The following is a 19643-nucleotide window of genomic DNA, read 5'->3' as shown; positions in this document are numbered from 1 at the left end:
TGACAAGAGCAATACACTATTTTTCTCCCATCTTATGAAGAAAATGTTGAGACTCTACGACGGCTCTTCCCTTCCTGTAGGACGAAATTCCCTGCAGGAAATGGTTGTTCATATACACAAGCGGTTCACATTTAGGGCTATTAAGAATAGTATTGCTTTGCACATTCTCAGATGTCTCTCTTGGTACCTATGCGCTGAAGTTGCTCTTGAGCCTACACCTGGGAATCAAATAGCGAGATCATAAAACGTGACTGTTCAACTTCACAAGATAATGCCAAGTTTCTTCCAACAGAATTAAATAAATTTACACTCTGAGAAGCAACCTTTCCTTGAAAAAAAATTTCAGTACTTGGTATTATCTGTTTCCATTGGCCAGTCAAATGAATATAAAGTTAAATCGCCAATGTTACAATATCCATAAACCAGAACCACTCAACTGTTCATCACCGATGAGCAGTTAGATAAATACTGTATATCCATGCAGTGCCTTTTGTGGGCTGACTGTTTCCCAGGCTCGACTCCTCCACCCCGTGCCTTTCCCTCGACCCCTCTGTGTATTCCATCCGCTCTAAAGCTCCTACTGCAGTGGTCTTCTACGTCCGTAGGTAGGTTGGATTCAAGGGAACGTTTGAGGCTGTTGTGAACCTGTTTTCCTGATGGCTTTCTCAAGACGCTTGTCCATGACACAGAGGAAGGCTACTGGTTCTTGTGTTGATTTTGTCCCCGACCACTTTGCTGAATGTGTTTATCAGTGCTAAGCGTTTCTGGTAGAATCTCTAGGGTATCATATCTCCTATGTATTGAATCATATCATCTTTATGTTGAGATGCTCTGACCTCTTCCTTTCATATTTCTATCCCCTTTTTTTCACTTTTTCTTGTCTTATCACTTTGGCTAAGCCCTACAGTAATATACTGAGTAAGAGTGGAGAACGTGAACGCTCTAACATGATTTTAATAGAAATGCTTGTAATGTCTCCCCATTGGATATAACATTCACTACAGGCTTATCGTATGCAGTCTTTATTATGTTCAGATATATTCCCTATATTCCTAGTTTCTTCAGGACTTTTAATGTGAAGTAGAGCTTATCAAAAGTCTCTGCTGCGTCTATCAAAAATCACGTGACTTCTGTCCTTGGGCACATTTATGAAATCATAACATTTATTGATGAACATATAGTGAACCATCCTTGAATCTCAGATCAGGTGACTGATCTTTTGATGTTCTTGAATTTGATTTGCAAGTATTTTGTTGATAATTCTTTTGTTGTTGTTGTTGTTCTGGGTTTTTTTATCCTGATTCCTGGCTGTCCTGGAACTCGCTCTGTAGACCAGGTTGGCCTCAAACTCACAGATCTGATTAAAGGTGTGCACCACCACTGCCTGATGACTCTTTTTAATGATTTTTTTTACTTTTATTTTGTGCATTGATGTTCGGCCTCTGTGTATGTCTGCGTGAGGGCTCCAGACCCCCTAGAACTGTAGTTACAGACAGTTATGAGCTGTCATGTGGGTCTGGGAATTGAACCACTGAGCCATCTCTCCAGCCCTATTTTTGATCATTTTTATGAACAAATAATAATCATCATTTTTTCATAAGAGAAATCCGTCCATCATTTTCTTGTTGTGTCTGTATTTGCTCCTTGCTATCAGGTGACAACAGCTATATCCTCTCTAGCCTTGTGTTCTTGACTAGGTTTACAGCACTGGGCATCGGTTCCATCCAACTGAGAAGGCACTGGATCCACGAGATGGCTGTTGCTCCCAATGGACAAGTACAGCTACTGATTGCATTACTGGGGAAACCTTGTCCCATTGTCATGGTGGTCCTCGATTTTCACAGCTAAATGGGGCTGTTAATGTCCTTTCTCCCTCGAGAGTTTGTGCAGCACCCTCTGGTAGTGTGAACTAGCCTTCAGGCAGAAGGCTTCCCGTCAGGATCGGCTTGATTTGGTCCTGTGACCAAACTGTGTGGCGTTGTCAGCAGTAGGGTCTTACCTTTATATTCTAGCAGGCAACCAAAGCCAACGACAGTAGCTAAACTGGCCTTACCTATCTTTTCTCGCGAGCTTTTGTCTGGTCCGTCATGTCAACTATTAGAACAGTGCCGTCTCCTGCCTCCCAGATCACTGGCTTGGAACACCTTCTCCTAGCCTGTCACCAGAGGTAAAGTCTGTCTTCTGTGCTTCCAGGCGTTTCTTGGATGCACGATGGTTCCTGCTGTTTTTGTTCAGTTTTATTTTCAATTAAAATATAATTATACGGGGCTGGAGTGATGGCTCAGAGGTTAAGAGCATTGCCTGCTCTTCCAAAGGTCCTGAGTTCAATTCCCAGCAACCATATGGTGGCTCACAACCATCTGTAATGGGGTTTGGTGCCCTCTTCTGGCCTGCAGGCAGGAGATATATATATATATATATATTACACAAACACATGACCCAGTGTGCCCATTGCGTATTGCTTGCATGTATGTTTTTTAGGGTTGGCCACTAAGTATTGGATAACCATTTAGGGGGCTCACCCCTGGGGAAGGCTAATTCTCCCTCTTCCAGCAGCCATCAGTTGCCTGTAGCTCCTCATTTAGAGGTGGGACCCCTCTAGACTTCCCCCATCAACGCTTTCCTCCCTGCTCCTGCTGTCCTTGTTAAGGTCTTGTTTTAGAAGGCATACTGTTGAGATTTCATGGGTTCCGTTTCCCCATCGCAGCTATAAGACACACTCTTGCAGCAGACTTCCTGCCCCCTCCTGGGATGGTCCATGGCATTTAGGTATACTATAGGCATTTAGGGTTGTATTATAGATCTATCAATTGTCTACAAGCTCCCCAGAGCCAGTTGTCCTCTGCATTTTGACCAGTTATGGGATTTTATCATGTATCTCTGCTGCAGAACCTTTGTTGATGAAGGGTGACGGCTACACCAATCCGTGGGTACAAGGATAAGGATTTAGAAGGAAGTTAGAGCTTATAATAGTTTAGGAAAATCCAACACCCATAGGTTTTCCTCTTGCGTTCATGATCTCACCAGACACTGGAAATTTGCTGGGTTTACAACACCAGACTTGAGTTCCCTCCTATTTTGTGGCCCCTAAGTTTGTATGTATTGTCTACAGACAAACAAATCACTTTAAAAAAAATAAACTATTTGTCCATGTATGAAGGAAAATAAACATATTTAAGAAATAATCCAAAGGGTGGGAAAATAATCTTTGCATAACTTTTCATGGTAGAAACTTAAGATAACCAAAAAGTGACTTGCTGAGTATTGTAGTAATGCAATCAGGTACCGTGACGTGACAGATACTACTCAGAATCCACAGGGATTGGTGTTAGGATGCCCACAGACACAAAAATCTAAGGATGCTTGACTCTTCTATAAAATGGTGTCATGTTTGGATATCATGCACCATCATCTGCAGCACATCAAATTATCTCTGAATTGCATATTAGTGTTTAATATTAAATGGTGGTGTGTATATTAAATGGTAGTGTGTATATTAAATGGTAGTGTGCATATGCCTCCTGGTTGTCAGACTCTGTGTTCAGGGACAATAACGAATGTCTGCATGTGTTCAATACAGGTGCAATTTTTCAAACAAATTTCTAATATGCATCTGTTTGAATATCCACATATGAAACCTGTAAGTATGAAGAACTGGCAATAATTGTTAAGACAGGAACATATGCCACATTAATACATGAAAATGGTTTTCAAATATTAAGAGTCAAGAGCTAGGCAATGGTAATGCACGCCTTTAATCCCAGCACTTGGGGCAGAGGCAGGTGGATCTCTGTGAGTTCGAGGCCAGCCTGGTCTACAAGAGCTAGTTCCAAGACAGGCTCCAAAGCTACAGAGAAACCCTGTCTTGAAAAACCAAAAAAAAAAAAAAAAAAAAAAAAAAAGTCAAACAAAATTTTGTTCTTTTGCAACATTAGGGAGAAAAGGACCTAAGTGGTTATTCAAATATTCAATGATGCCTTTAATCCCAGAACTCTGGATCTCTGTGAGTTCAAAGCCAGCCTAGTGTATATAGTGAGTTCCAGGTCAGCCAAGGCAATGAAGTGCTTCCCCTGCTAGCTCTAGGACCAGCATCCAGTCTCCAGTCCACATTTTAAAACAAAGTGGGGAAAACCGAGCAATCCCAGCGAGGTGGGTGTGAAGGCACCAGCTGCCTCGGCTTCTTGGTGAGTTCCAGTCAGTGAGAGGCACCATCTTAAAAACTGGGGACAGCTGAAGCTGTCCTCTGGCCTTCATGCATGCACACACACACACACACACACACACTAATAATAATAATAGTAATAGTAACTACATACATAATGATAGTGTAGTATCACATAAGAATACATAAGGGTAACTACATACATAAGAGTAATAAGAATCCACACCCAGTCAGCATCAGCTCTCAGGTGGACTTGGTACCTTCTTTCCAGCCTTCCCTTCTCTTTAAAGCATCTTCCTCAGGCTAGATCCGTGACGTGTCTAATATGAAAATGACCGTCCTTTGATTCCATGTGATTATTTGATTCCCTTCTGTCAGCTACAGAATAAAATCTAGCTTCTATTTGTGTAGCATTGAGAGCCCATCGCCACAGCTTTAGTCTCTCATGCTTTATGTCTAGTAACCAAGCGCTCAGTGCTGCACACGCTCGCCATACTGCTTCACAGCTGACTTACAGACGTCCCTCTCCAGGCCCACGTCTCTGTGTGGTTCCTGCGTGTACTCATCCTTGAAAGCAGCCAGGACCGTGTCCCCTAAGCTCCGTTAGGGAAAAGACCCGATTTAGTCACCTTTCGGACCCGGTGTTTCTGAGTGCGTAGAAATGGCAGGCAGTTGATCAGGGTAACGGGTGCTCACTAAACAGCTTTACAAACCCTGTGATCGGCAGAGATCCCAGCTTTCCTGCAGAAGAAAGAGCAGAACAACGGGGACGGGGAATACGTGGAATACGGCAATCACGAGTCTCTGTCGAGAGCCAAGTCGGTCACTCTCTCGGTCTACTGTCTGATTCATCTAATTGACCCAGAATTCCCTTCCGCCGACCATGCCCGGCCTTGAACATGGGGACTACAGAATGGTCTCCCATACCAAACATTTCGGAGTAGGGCCGAAGGAAGAGGGGAAAGACGGCGATGACCTGCAAACGAAGCAATCCACACGTGCCCCCTTTGAGGAGTTTCCATGGGTAGACTTTAATGAACTGAAAAATCTCTTCAGCCCAGCTTTCTCCAGGTTCTCCAAGGAGATCGGGGTTTATTTTGTAAATAACGGGAGCGTGGTGCCAAAATCGCTTCCTTCCTATCGCGACTGCCAGCCCTGTCTCGTAAGGTACACGTATTGGCAAACGCATTGCTCTCTCTGGGCAGTGTTAGGACAGAAGACATGAGTACCTATCTTGTTTGGCCTTTGAAACCATCCCATGGCAGAACACTTAACATGAGGGACACTTAAGAGGGAAAGGAATTGCCCAAGAGCCTGTCTGTGGTCAGCCTGAGGAGCAGAATCTGCACACAAGCAGTCTGCATTCAGGGCTGGCGATAAGGAGCCTGGGCCCGGACAGGACACAGCACAAGAAAAAAAATCGCCACGACTCCTTGTAAGTTATTCTTGACCTCAGGTACGTGGCAGATTATAAGATCAAATGAGTCAGGTTATCCACGTTTGTTTTAAGTAAGGCCATCTTGAGACCCGTGGAATTGCTGTCGTCACCAGTATAAATTCTCTCATTTTAAGCCACCGGTGCAGGGCTGGAGAGTCGGCCCAGACCTGAGATCACTGACTGCTCTTTGCTCTTGAGAGGACCCAGTCACGGTTCCGGACCTCACATGGTGGTTCACAGCCGTTTGTTACTCCAGGCTCAGAGGATCTGACCCTCTTTTGGCCACCAAGGGACCCTGCACACATGTAGGCACCCACATACATGCACATAAATAAATCAAATAATAAACCAAGAATGTTGGGTAAATTAATTCCTCATGTAATCATCTCATCTTTGCAATCATGTAAAGATTTTTTTCTTTTTAACTATTTTTTTCTTTTTATAGTGAATGCTAATTGAACAAAATAAAACAAAAAAAGAAAACCATGATGACGTTTCTATACATGTATGTAACGTACTCTGACCATGATGACATTTCTATACATGTATGTAACATACTCTGACCATGATGACGTTTCTATACATGTATGTAACGTGCTCTGACCATGATGACGTTTCTATACATGTATGTAACGTGCTCTGACCACATTCGCCCCGTTATCATCTTTCTTCCTCAAGTCTTTATGAAAATATCTTAAGGTTTTTTTTTTATGTTTCTTATGCTTGGTGGTTTAAATCAGCACATTTTTCTAGCAAAAAGAAACTCCATGCAGAAAGGTTTTCAAAAAGTCCACCTTAGGCATCCTGGTTTTTTCTTCCTTCCTTTCTTTCTCTTTCTCTTTTTTCCTTCTGTTCTCCTGTTGGATTCCAGGGTTCCCTCAAAAAGCTCACTTCCTCTCTGGAACTGATTTTCCTTTCCAACCACACTGAGAATCTGAGACTCTCTCTCTCTCTCTCTCTCTCTCTCTCTCTCTCTCTCTCTCTCTCTCTCTCTCTCTCTCTCTCTCTCTCTCTCCTTCCTTCCTTTCCCTCTCTCCCCCTCCCTCCCTCCCTCCCTCCCTCCTTCCCTCCCTCCCTCTCTCTCTTCCTCTCTCTCCCCATCCCTTTGGCTCTCTTAGTAGATACAGGGGAGAGAGAGAGCAAGCAAGAACAGGGCAGAGAAAACAGACAGAAGGCATCACTTTGACGGACTCTATCTTCCATCTGCAGATACCACACCCGAGTTGTACTTTGCCTTTAATTCCGTTTCTGGACCCCTCTTTTCCACTCAGCCAGCTGGGAGAGACAAAGCCCCGTGCCCTGAGCGGCAGAGCTCTGGTCGGGGGCTGGCTGGCTGGAAATTGACGTGGCATGGAAATTTTCCGCTAAGTTGGAGCAGTTTGCGAGCTCCTCGGAGATCGAGCCCAGCGCCCCGGACCTGGAGCTAAACCCTGGGCTCAGTGACTTTACAGAAGAATGGATACAGTCCCCCGCTCCTCGCCTTGGACCCGCCGTTTTCTCTGGCTATCTATCATTTCGCTGAAAATCAAACCAAGCAGTTAAGTCGGGAACTTGGTTTTCGCAGCTTGAACCAGAAAATTGGCTGCTCCTGTTCCCCTGGCTCTTTTCCGCAATCTAACCCCTTGCTGACTTTGCCATGGGGTGCGGACTTAGGAAGCTGGAAGACCCTGATGATAGCAGCCCTGGGAAAATATTTTCTACCCTGAAGAGACCGCAAGTAGAAACAAAGACAGAATTTGCTTATGAATATGCCCTGCTGGACTTGACTTTACAAGGTACTCCTTACTTCTAATGCTATCTGTTTCCAAAATAAGAGAATAATCAGTTCTTGAAGTGTGGACCTGTGGATTCTTAAGCTCTTTTTTGTAATGACATTGTTTGGTCCATCTAACAATGATGCTTTGTTTCTTAATTATATCTGGGGAGATTTTTGTTTTGCTGTGTGCTTTAAAAAAAACGTGTCTCGTGTACAAAATTAGGAAGACTGCTTGGAAATGCTCCTTTCATTTTTAAAGCAAACAGGACCAATGCTTGATTTCCAGGCCAAATTGCTGTGGCCTTAATGACAGCTTGTGTTTTGAAAAGATTTGAAAGGCGCAGGACTGCAGGCTATGGGCAATGCTACTACTTGTATGCGTTGTGGAAAACTTGACCAAGGCAAGTCTGAGGTGGCCAGTGTGTTGAATTTTATGATTGTGTTACTCGTGTGATACGTTTGACCAAACTAAAGTTGAAAAAAAAAGTTTTTTGTTGTTGTTGTTGTTGTTTTTTAAGGGAAAAAAAAAGCAGCCTTCTGGAAGCCACTTCCTCAGCTGGCTGCTCCATCCCTAACAGAGAAACTCTGTTCCAAAACACAAATAAACAAGCCCAGAAGGCGGCTTGTGGAAGGGCCCCCTCCTCCCAGCAGGGGGAGGCAGCTCGGCTTCAGGGAAGGCTATGCCCCCCTCCTTGAGAAAACTGCATGCTGTTAGAGACACTTGCGTCCTGTAGACACAAGGACGTAACAGTGTTTCAAACAAACTGCATCTTTAATTGTGATGTGCAAAAAAAAAGAAATTTAAAGAAACTTGCTTGCCGAGTTTTCTAAAAACTAGTATTAAGTTCTTATAACAAAGCATAATTTTAATTCTCTCAAGTCATACATTTCATTAATTCATAGTGTTTATACTGACTATATACTAACTAAATTATCCTACTAGATACTGTATTTTATTCTCCGCCTTTCCCCTACCCTACCAGCACTTTCCTCTTTTTTTTTTTTTTTGGTTTGCTCTGAAAACAGTGCATCTTTGTGCAGGAAGCAAGAACAGCCCATTTTTCTTTGTCAAAAACTGAGCTGGCCAGCAAGCAGACTCCTTCTAGAGACCAAAGATCAGTACCTGTGCTCCAAACATGTTTACCTAGCTATTTGATCAAAGTAAGGATAAAGCTGCCTGAAGAAGGAGGGGAGATGGTCTAAATGTTCTTCTTTGTTGTGTGAATTTTAAGTGGGTTTTGGCGCCGCTGATAGAAAAGTAGCCATGCCTTTAAAAAAGCCATCTGAGAAAAATCCCTGTGTTGGGGTGCTTCCATAGTGGGGTTCGCTCCGTTGCTTTTCCTTATCAAAGCAGACTGTTTGGGGTGGCAAATGCATAGAATTGAAAAAAAAAAAGTGTCCTTCTTAACTATATGTGAAGCTTAGGCCAGAACCATTTTCATCTGTGCTTTAAGATTTTAGTGCACAACTCACTTCAGGGCTGTAGAACTTTCCGGTCTTGATGTTTTTTTCTGATTCATACCAACCCAAGATATTATCACCTCTATCAAATGCATATAAACGCGATTATCTTCTCATCGAGAAGACACAAACACAGCCTTCACTCAACAGTCAGTTTGGTTTTGCTGTGAGCAGAAACCCTTTTCTCCGTGAAAGAAATACAATTCCCACCTTCTGCTCTAGACGCCGCAAAAGCGTAAATTCCGTCGTAAAGCTCAGGCAGGGGTTTGCTCTGCGCGCGCACGCTAACGCTAAAGCAGGCTCGCGTCTTCGGGCAGCATCTGCTTCCTATTTGCTGCAGGCGCCTGGTCTCCTGGCCCCGTCTCTTCCCGGTTCTTCCACATGTTCTTGTTTGGGGGTTTTGTTTGCCCATTTGTTTTGGTCTTGCCTTTGCCTTGGCTGCAGAAGCCAGGACTCTGTGTACCAGCCCGGCTCCGCCCCCTCCTCCCTTCATCTCCCTGCCTCTCTCCTCCCCGTCGTTGACAGCCACCTGCCTGCCACTCCAGCATCTACGATAGTGAGTCTGGGTGGGCTAACACATGCCAGCCCTCCGCTTGGCACCGACCATCCCTTCCTGGAACTGCTGGAAGAAAAAAAATGAATAGTGCCCGCTCCTGGCTGCCAGACCACCGCACAGTGAGAACCTAGGCAGAAACAAAATGGCCTGGTGACAGCTGTGTGTGCCCACAATGAGCCTGTCTCTTACTTTCCCAAATGGAAGCCGTGGAACAGAGAATAAAGTTTAGGGAGGGAAGACACTTTAAAAACTGCAAGTCCCTACACTATGTTACAATTTATCTTGAGCAAATTATTTATTTCCCATTCATTCTACCTCCCACACACACACAGTCATTCCATGGCGAAGTCTGTCGTGCAGAGTTCCCATAGCAGCATACGTGTTCTAGGAGAATGAAATGTCATTTTCATTCCAAGGCTGAAAGTTTCGAGTTGTTCTGCTACGGGTGAGAGCCGGAGTCTCTTCTCAGCCTTCTCCTCAAACATCTTAGCCGCTGGGGAGATGGCTCAGTCAGCAGAGTGCTGGCAACCCAAGCGTAAGGACTGGAATCCCGTATAAAAGCCGGGTGTGTCCATTGGACTCCCAGCACTGGGGTGGGGTCTGGGGGCAGACAGACGGACCAGCGAGCCCTGCCCACCCAGCCTAAACAACCCATGAGCTCCGAATCCAGAGAGAAGCCTGTCTCAAAAAAAAAAAAAAAAAAAAAAAAAAAAAAAAAAAAAAAAAAAAAAAAAAAAAAAAAAAGGTGGAAAGTAATTGTGGGAGATAACCAGTGTCCACCTCTGCTCTCCCCACACGCTCGAGCTCACACGCGCGTGCGCGCACGTTCAATACACGCATACACACACACGCGCACGCACACACAAACCCAACCAGGAAACAGACGGCTTAAACTTCCCAGCCTCTTTCCCCTCCAGTTCTCTTTACTCCTCCCCGGGCCTGTTCTCCTGTTCTCTCTGCTGTCCCTGCCCTCTCTTTGGGCTTTTTCTGGTCTTCCACCCCTTACACCTCAACGAGGAAAATCGTGACATAATGATTGTGCATACAAGCCTGGCTAGTCCCAGTTCCTGGGTCGCGGGTCCTGGGGTAGCTGCCTCCCTGTCTGCAAACGGGAATTCTAATGCTGCTGAATCAGGCAGGCGTTTAGACAGCAAAGCAAGCCACAGAACACTACCTAAGGGGATCTTGGGGTTCGAAGGCCAGCTGTCGCTGTCCCTCCTATGAGAACACCTCCAGCTCCAAGGCTGGTCACAGCCCACTTCCCTTCCTTCTTTAAACCCAGCCCTTACTCCTGGCTGCAGGAAGTGGTGGTCTGAAGGGGAACTGAGATAAAAGCTTCAAAGGAGGGAGCATGGGCCCAGCTAGTGTCATGGGCTGAGTTGGTGACAGCCATAAAGAGAAGAATTCAACAAAAGCAAGGAGAGTGAAGCTGGCAGAACGAGAGACACCAGCCAGCAGAGAGCACAGGGTTAATACAGGGGACAGTTGTAATAAGCCTTAGAGAGCATTCAAGAAGACTGGGAATGAAGTTCTACAGAGAATGCACTGAAAGCCAACAAGGCTTAATACGTACCTGGTCAGAAATAGAACTTAAAAGGAAAGAGGGAGGCAGGGTGCCGTGGGCCTAGGAACCGAGGTCTTGGAAGGCTGAGATAGGAAGATTGCGAGCCTGAGGGGCAGACTGAGCTACATAGCAAGACCTGTCGGAAATAAAGGGGTGGAAAGGGACAGGGTGAAGAGAAAGAAAAATCCGGCTACATTTTGTAGCTGGGTGGTGGCGCACGCCTTTAATCCCAGCACCTGGGAGGCAGAGGCAGGAGGATCTCTGTGAGTTTGAGGCCAGCCTGGTCTACAAGAGCTAGTTCCAGGACAGGCTCCAAAGCTACAGAGAAACCCTGTCTCGAGAAAAAAAAAAAAAAAGTCAGGCTACATTTTGTATAACTGTATCAATCTAATAAATGCTGGGGCACTTCCCCCAACAATCAATGGGTTTTTAGAGGTTAAAGTGCTGCTGGGAGAGAAATTAGTAATAAAATTGGCTGAATCCTCTTAAGGATGAATATAATATCTATTCTTTCTTTTTACTAAGCTATATAGGGTGTTCCATTATGTTTGAAATGCCCATGTTTGAAATGTCATAGTCTACCTGAGGAAAACAACAAATCTCACAAATGCAGACTATTGTGGGAAAGAATTCTGTTCCAAAACTGGGTGGGGGAGGGCATCTCTATTAATAGCACACAGCTGACCCACTTTTAAAGATGTCAAGAGCTGGAAACGTAGCTTAATTGGTAGTGTCTGCCTAGTATGCATGATGCTTTGGGTTCAGTCCCCTGCGCTGCATAAAACCAAGCACGAAGACACGGGCCTATAACCCCAGCACCGGGGAAGTGGAGGCAGGGGGATCTGTGATTCTAAGTCATCCTTGTCTGCACCGTAGGTCTAAGGCCAGCCTGTGCTAGGAGAACCTGACTCAGAAACAAATCAAAAACCAGTCAGGGTCAGGAGACAATGCTCACGCATTCCTGCCAGCTGTCTGCGTTTTCTCTAGGGCTTCTTCTCCTACCTGTGTCCTTGCATCAAGTGAGAAGCTCTCTGTGCTCCCTTGTGCTAAACTCTGGGGTACATTCTAGAGAAGCCTGGTTCTGTGCACTGGCACAAACTACAGCTTCAGGAGAACCCCGTGCAGGAGCTGGGAGGGAGACGCTCAACCAGCGTCTGCACTGTGCCCCGTGATGCAGCCTAGGGCTACAAAGGCTAGGGAGGAAGAGACCTTGATCGGAGTGGGCAGGTCCAGAAAGGCTCTTCAGAAATGCCACCTCACCTGAGCTATAAAGAATGAGTGAGACTCTGAGAAAGGCTTCTGTCCAGAATATGTAAATTACCACCACAAGACAACACAGAGAAGACAGCCCCATAAAAGAATAAGCGAGAATCCGGGCCTGTTGAGGGATATTTGATCACACTGCGAGCCCCAGGTTTGCATTTGCATTGATTAAATAAAACTAACCTTGGGTCAGGAGGCGGAGTTAGCAGGTAGTTGACAGAAGGTAATCATTGAGCATCAGAGGGGGATCCAGAAAACATATTGAGACGCATGAAGTAGGTGGGCGGGGCGTGGAGGGTGCAGGCTTTTCTGGTTTGGCAGAGCGGAAGCGCGGGCTTTTCAGAGATGCCAGCGAGGAGAGAAGATTAGCTAGTGGCTACTCAGCCTCTCTGCACTCGCAGGTTTTCACCCCAGCCTTTGAATCTCGAGTCTTATTTATAAACAGAACAATAGAGATCTAGTTAAAGCAGCCTTTAGTGGCAGTGATGGAGCCAGGGCGTCCGGGAACAGGATTCTCACCAGGCTGGAGAAGCAGGCCGGTAGTTACACAAGTGCAGTCGCCGGACGGAATAGGAGTAGATCAGGACGCAGTCACCGGGCCGAAGTTAAAACAACAAGAACAGACAAAATCAGAAATCCAAGCGGCCAAAAGACCAGCGATCAGGAACACGCTCGCCGAAACCGCTGCTACAAAACACCCAGATTAGCTAACGTTCTGAGGCTGTCACAGACAGGCGTCAGTGAAGTAATAACCACGTGAGGGGGGAAAAAAGGCCATTTTCTAGTTATCTGAAGATACACTCACTGCCCACATACACCGCGGGGTATCCAAGGATGTCCAAGTCAAGCAACTGGGACTCCCCAAAGCAAGAGCACACTCAAGGGATTAGTGGACCCAGAAGACACGCACTAACGGTTTTGGTTCAGGGCCAGACTATCAGCACGGTAGTCTTTCTGACCCGCGTGGCCTCAGTCACACCCGCTCAACTCCCAGCACTACACAGCTAAATGCCATGGCCACCCTTTGCTGTAACACCGCAGTGACGGCAGTACCGAGAAACACGGCTCACGGGCGAGTCCAAAGCCGCGTGGTGTTGAGTGAGGACACACCCCCGGTGAGCGCTGTGGGATTCCATCAGAAACGTTCAAAACATCCACCGAGTGGCCTGGCAGAAGAACCCAGGGGCAAGCCACTCTGCACGCAGTATCTGCTTGTCAGTGAACTATAGAGATTGGGGCTGCATTCCCGGTCTCCAGCGCTAAATATAGGAAGAGCCAGCAGTGGTTACTGGACAGTCCGGGTCAGGCGTGGTGGGAATAGAGAGTCAAGATTGGAGCTAGTGGGACGGGAGGTTTCTGGAGAGTAGGCCACTTTCTCGGTTTTGATTGATTAATGGTTACTGAAGTTTCGGGAGTTTAAAGCAGGCTCCACGCTTATTCTCTTGGATGTGTTCTACCCGCCCTCCCGAGAAAAGTTGAAAGGGGGGTGGGGATGAACAAGACTGAAAGACAGGATGAGCAAAGGCCAGAGCGGGAGGAATTCTGGGGCCTGGAGGCTGCACAGTACATGAGGAAGAAAGGCAGGTCACAAGAGTCCCAAACCGCCATGAGTCTCTCGGACGCCTGTCCAGTGCCAAGCAAGGAGGCATGCGCCTCCGGCCCCAGCCGGTGCAGGGTAACTGCCCTATGTTCAAGGCCAGCCTGGGCTCCTGAGACCCTGTCTCAAAACACAAGACAAAAAGAAAAGAAAAACCGCCATAATGTTACTTCATTTAACTGTACCTAGACAATGTTACTTACATAGTAACCTGTATTTCTCAGTTACCTAAAATCTGAATAAATCAGGTAAGCCTAACAGCCACACATTAAATCACTTAATCTATCACAGTCTACACCAGCGTTCTCAACCTGGGGGCACATGACCATTTCACAGGGGTTAAATATCAGATACTTACAATATGATTCAAAACAGTAGCGAAATTAGTTATGAAGCAGCAACAAAAATAGTTTTATGGTTGGAGGTCCCCACAACATGAGGAACGGTATTAAAGGGTCACAGCATTGGGAAGGTTGAGAACCACTGGTATGGCTGACCTCATGCCTGAATTCACAAATCTTCAACAAACATGATTCAAATCAATGAAGTTCTCTTTCCTGCGGTCGCTTGAATGTCCCAGTTCCCATGTCTTCTTATTGCCAGGGTTTCAGCTCAGCCTCAGAATTGACTAGCAATGTGGATCAATTCCCTAACCTCTCTCCTTGAATCTTCTTATCAGACAATAAAAATCCACCTGGAAGGGCTTGTAGGGATTCAGAACAGATGAGATCTGTTCGTACAGAACTGGGCACAGGCTGGAAGTCACTGCTTCTGACTCTGTTCTACAGCCGCCGGGGAGAGCATGCAGGTTCCCGGGCCACCGCCCTGTAAGACGGTGGTGAAGTTGGGTTTTCACATTGTTTTTACTTAAGAAAAAAGTTTAGATGTATTTTATAAATACAAACCAATCTTCAGAGGTGAGTTGGTGGAAATTAACATGTGTGGTTTGTGCCATCTTCATAGAATTGTGTTGTCAGAGCAAAACTCTTAGTGTTTAACAGTTCTCAGTTTTATATGGAATGTGACTTTCTGTATCTTTATGCTAATTTGGGTTTGGGGCTTTTTGGTATGTTGGTTGGTGTGTTTGTTGGTTGGTTGATTGATTGGTTGGTTGGTTGGTTGGTTGGTAGTTTGGTTGGTTGGTTGGTGTGTTTGTTTGCTTTTTTGAGGCCTCATGCTATAGCCCAGCCTGGCCTGACACTCACTATGTAACACAGGCCACTTTAGAACTTGTGGTAATCCTCCTGCCTCAGCCTCCCAAGAGTAGGGATGACAAACAGGAGCCACCCTGCCTTCTGACTTGCATTACAAGGTTCGAGTTTTGTCATGGATGCATTTTTGGGAAGGAACATGAAATGGATCAATGGATATTTTAGTTTAGAATCTTTGAGAAGAACTTTTTTCAGCCTTCAACGAGTCTTGGTTGTAGTAATTAATATAAACTCACTTAGCATCTGCATAAATTTCAAAGCCTTACAGCTTGCTCTCTCCCAGGCTCCTCACGACCGCCCTGGAGGACACGGCGATGCTTTCGCAGATCCTGGAGCACTAATTTCAGTTACCGGCCAGGTCCACCAAGGCTCTAACACCATTCGTCCCTCCTCTCAGAGAATGCGTGCCAGGCTCAGGCCGGGGAGAGAGCTTACAGCTGCTGCTCGCTGACTGTGCTCACAACCCACCGAGGAAAACACCCCTCCCCCTTAACTTCCTGTGTTTAAAATGGGGACAGAGCCTCTGATATTACTGCCCAATGCAAGGACGTCAACTCCAAGGCTGGGCCTCAGAGGCTGAGCCTGCCATGGATACATAATGACCCAGTCTTTAGAGTGGTTGACAAGTCCTTCCTCAGTGTGTACTGTTCTGCCCTCCAGGGAGAGCTCTGAATTCCTCACAGCCTTCAGCCTGGCTGAAAACATTCAGATGGAGGGAGGGTATGAAAAGAAGCTCTCCACAAGACGCTTGAATTTGAGACGGAGATCGACAACACACCCTGGTCTACAACACACACACGTGCACACATACACACATACTTGCATACATACATATACACATATACAAACATATGCATGTACACACCTACATGCACATATACACACATACATATATGCACACAAACATACTTGCATACATGAATACATACATATACACATAGGCACATGCACACCTACATGCATATATGCACACATACATATATGCACATACACACATGCAGATACACATATATGCACATACACACACACACACATACACACACACATGTACATGCACACCTAGTAGTGACTACCAAGCCAGCCAGAAAACCAAGGCCAGCTCAATAAGGCGTTTGGATAAAAGTCACACAGTTCCTCTCCATCAGACTTCATCCTAGACTGTCATCCTGTTGCAAACACCACGACCACAAACAACTTGGAGAGAAAGGGGTTTCCTTCATCTTACACTGCTGGTCACGATCCGTCATTGAGGGCAGGAGCTCATGGAAGGGACAACATGTGGGAAGACGCTGGCTGCCTCTCTCTCTCTCTCTCTCTCTCTCTCTCTCTCTCTCTCTCTCTCTCTCTCTCTCTCTCTCTCTCTCTCTCTCTGCTAACTCTGCCCACAGTGGGCAGGGCAACAAACGGGAACACGCCCCAGACATCGTCACAGGCCAGTCTGATACAGGCAATTCCTCTATGGAGAGTTCCTCCTCCCAGGCGGCCACCGGGCTGGCGTCCTCCTGACTCAGCCTCCCCAGGGCCGGGGCTGCAGTCACATTGTCACCACATACGGCATAAATCATGCTTTTTAAATATCCATTTGTTTTTATTTTATGTGTGGGTTTTTGCGGGCATGTGTGCCTATGCACCACAGGTGTGCAGTGCCCAAGGAAGCCAGAAGAGGGCGTCAGATACCATGTCGGTGCTGGGAACCAATCGCAGGTCCTCTGGAAGAGCAACCAACGCCCTAAACTGCTGAGATGTCTCTCCAGCCCATAAATGATTCTTTGATTTTGATAAAACCTTGTCCCCAAATGTCCCTACAATCTTTTACTCCAAAACGAATACAGTTAAACCAGGTGCGGCTCCATTTCATTGTTTTTATACTTCGTGTGTCATGTGACCTCTCTTGTGTGACATCATTAACACGGTGTGGGTCCTCATGCTCTAAGCTTTGTGACAAGGACTTGACTTTCTGCTCTGGATTCTCACAAAACGTTCTTTTTTACTTTTCAATAATAATTTACTTTTATGTGCACTGGTATTTTGCCTACATGTATGTCCATGTGAGGGTATTGGTATCCCTGCCCTGGAATTACAGACAGGTGTGAGCTGCCATGTGGGTGCTGGGACTTGAACCTGGGTCCTCTGGAAGAACAGCCAGTGCTCTTAACCCCTGAGCCATCGCTCTGGCCCTCACACTGTTCTTGTCCACCCTTGCTTTCATGGCCAAGACGATGAAAGGCAGGTCCTTGGCACTGCCAGGGTTTGCCACTTTGCCTTTCTCTGCTAACCAAACTTTTTATTTCCCCTAGCTAGTAGTGATTGGCTTTCCATCTTTGCACGATAATTTTACCTATTCTCTTAGCAAACAGTAATTCTGTTTAACGTAATGACCAAAGGAACATGTGAGACGTGAATAAGATAGGATCCTTGCCCTGAAGGAGTTCCCAGTTGAACAACCGGGACAGAACAAGGAACTGTAATACAGCACAGAATAGCCAGTAGAGGAAGAACTAACTCAGGGGTGGGGACAGGGAAGGGGAGAAAGGATTACTGTGGTCAAACAGAGTGGCAGTTCAGATGTCCAAGCTGTCACGTCAAAGCATACAGGAATGCATGGCTAAGGGGACTTCTGCACGGCAAGCTAACTTCTCCATTTCCTGCCCTATGCCATGTAACCCAGTAAAGGACTTTTTTCTTTAAAATTACGTACCAATCAGCACAGTTCTAAAGATACATTTACGTTATATTTTCTTCCTTAGCCTTAAGAGTCTGTTCCGCCGCGTTATTGTATAGTTTTTCGGCTGCTTTGTTTTTAAAAAGGCGGGGTTTGTAGACCAAGCGCTGAGAAAGAGCTAAGCCAAACAAATGACGAAAGCTTGCCACACAGACAGGGCTGGGATGTTTACATGGAGACCAGATGTTTCTTCAACGTTCAAGGCTGTCCTCCCCGTTTTCATTTCTATTCATAACGACGAAGAAAATATAATAGATGTAGGATATTAGTTTAAATCCAAAGGGGAATACAAATGGAAGGAAATGGATTCATGCTGGCCCGCATAACTTTCTGTTGACTGCCTCGCTTCCATTCGAGAGGCTGGCGTGCGTGCTCACCGATGGCGGAATTGTTCCATCACGGGAGTGTTAGTACTGGGGCACAGGGACTTCCCCTGACCCTTCTTCCTCTTCTGTGTCCTAACCTTCTTCCTGTGCTCAGGCCGTCGGCACAGCTCTGTGCTGGACTCCACAGGCCACATGATTGTGAAGCCCGGACCTGGAACTGATTTCATATTGCTTTCTTATTCACAAGATAATCAATGCCAAGTCCGCCTCTGGACAGCAATCCTAACTGTCTCCCATAAAGTGAGAAATATTACAGATAATGTAGCCATTGAAATTCATATCTCTGTAATGTTGAAGGTGCCTTCCCCAGCTGCGTACCCCTCTTCCTTTCCCATACCAGTAGACAGTGTCACCAATAGGAAAATTTCTCTTCATTTTTTGGTCTTTCAGCTTCAACAAACCCAGAAGTCATCAAGATAAATTCGGTTCTGGACATTGCTGCCAAGGTGGAGGACTATTATCTGAAGGGCTACGTTGTTGGGGCCATCCACCCAGTTATACAACCTGTGGGGCATCGGAAACACCTTCCAGTGAGTCATCTTTACAGAGTGGTGCTGTCTCGCCCGAAAGCCAGGTAAGCTCCAGAGAGTCTCATCGGAGGCCATTCAGAGGGATAGATTTGTTTTCATCTTTTGGGGAGGTCGTTTTTTCGTTTGGTTCATTGGATTTTGGTTTTCAGGGAGTTTTTTGAGACAGGAAGGGTTTCTCTCTGTAGACCAGGCTGGCCTTGAACTCACAGAAATCCCCCTGCCTCTGCCTCCCAAGTTCTGGGATTAAAGGCATGCACCATCACCGCCTGGCAGGTTTTCTTTAATCTAAAAGAAAAGAAATTTTGAAGGCGTGATGGCAAATGAAGGACACTCGGGAGATGATGCTTCAAGGCACGTTTTTCGCAGCTGAAACTGAATTGGAATAAGAAAACTCACACACCTTTAAAACTCCCGATTAAGCCAAAGGTGGTGGTATATGTAGGGTAGGGGGAGTGTGACCCCAGCACTCAGGAGGGTGAATGAGGCACGAGGACCCCGCCTTTGATAGTGGTATGGGCTGCACAGGAAGAGTAGTACAAAGCTTTCTCATATTAAAGAAAAAGAGCCAAAACAACACAAACCCTCCTGACCATTGTCTTTACTCTTTGGGGCCAAATAACCAGGCACTAAGTGAAGATGTCATGAGCCAAAGGAAGGCAATAGACCCAAGAAGCACCCCAAAAAGCTGGGTGTAGTAACTCCTGTACAACCACCGGAAGATACGGAGCAGCAATTAGCTTAAACACCGAGAGAAACGAGGCAGCACACTCTGAGTTCTTCCAACTCCCTCTGTTCTCATTAGGAAACCAGCTCACATCATAAACCTTGTGTAGCAGAAAGCCCTACCACACCAAGGTCTCAAAATAGGCCGCATTGGCAACTTCTTCCCTAAATGTAAGGGGGGGGGCACGGGGAAGGGCAGGGGAGCGGAGGTCGTGGGATTGAACCTAAACTTTGGTCCTGATGACAAACTCCATCAACTGTAGATGGCCATCTA

The 19643-nt window shown here is 46.1% G+C and overlaps 1 protein-coding gene across 1 annotated transcript in view; it reads left to right on the top strand.

The window, feature by feature from the left end:
* The first annotated feature begins 6736 nt into the window (after positions 1-6736).
* The window catches only part of Rftn2 (raftlin family member 2), a 42509-nt gene continuing 29602 nt past the window's right edge, over positions 6737-19643 (top strand). Inside the window, exons 1-2 of the mRNA XM_038315571.1 lie at positions 6737-7375; positions 18507-18690. Coding sequence (XP_038171499.1) covers positions 7237-7375; positions 18507-18690 — 323 coding nt within the window. The 5' untranslated portion in view covers positions 6737-7236. The remainder of the gene's footprint in view (positions 7376-18506; positions 18691-19643) is intronic.

Source organism: Arvicola amphibius, chromosome 18, assembly GCF_903992535.2.
Source record: "Arvicola amphibius chromosome 18, mArvAmp1.2, whole genome shotgun sequence".
NCBI lineage: Eukaryota > Metazoa > Chordata > Mammalia > Rodentia > Cricetidae > Arvicola > Arvicola amphibius.
This window is presented reverse-complemented; position numbering and strand designations above follow the sequence as displayed.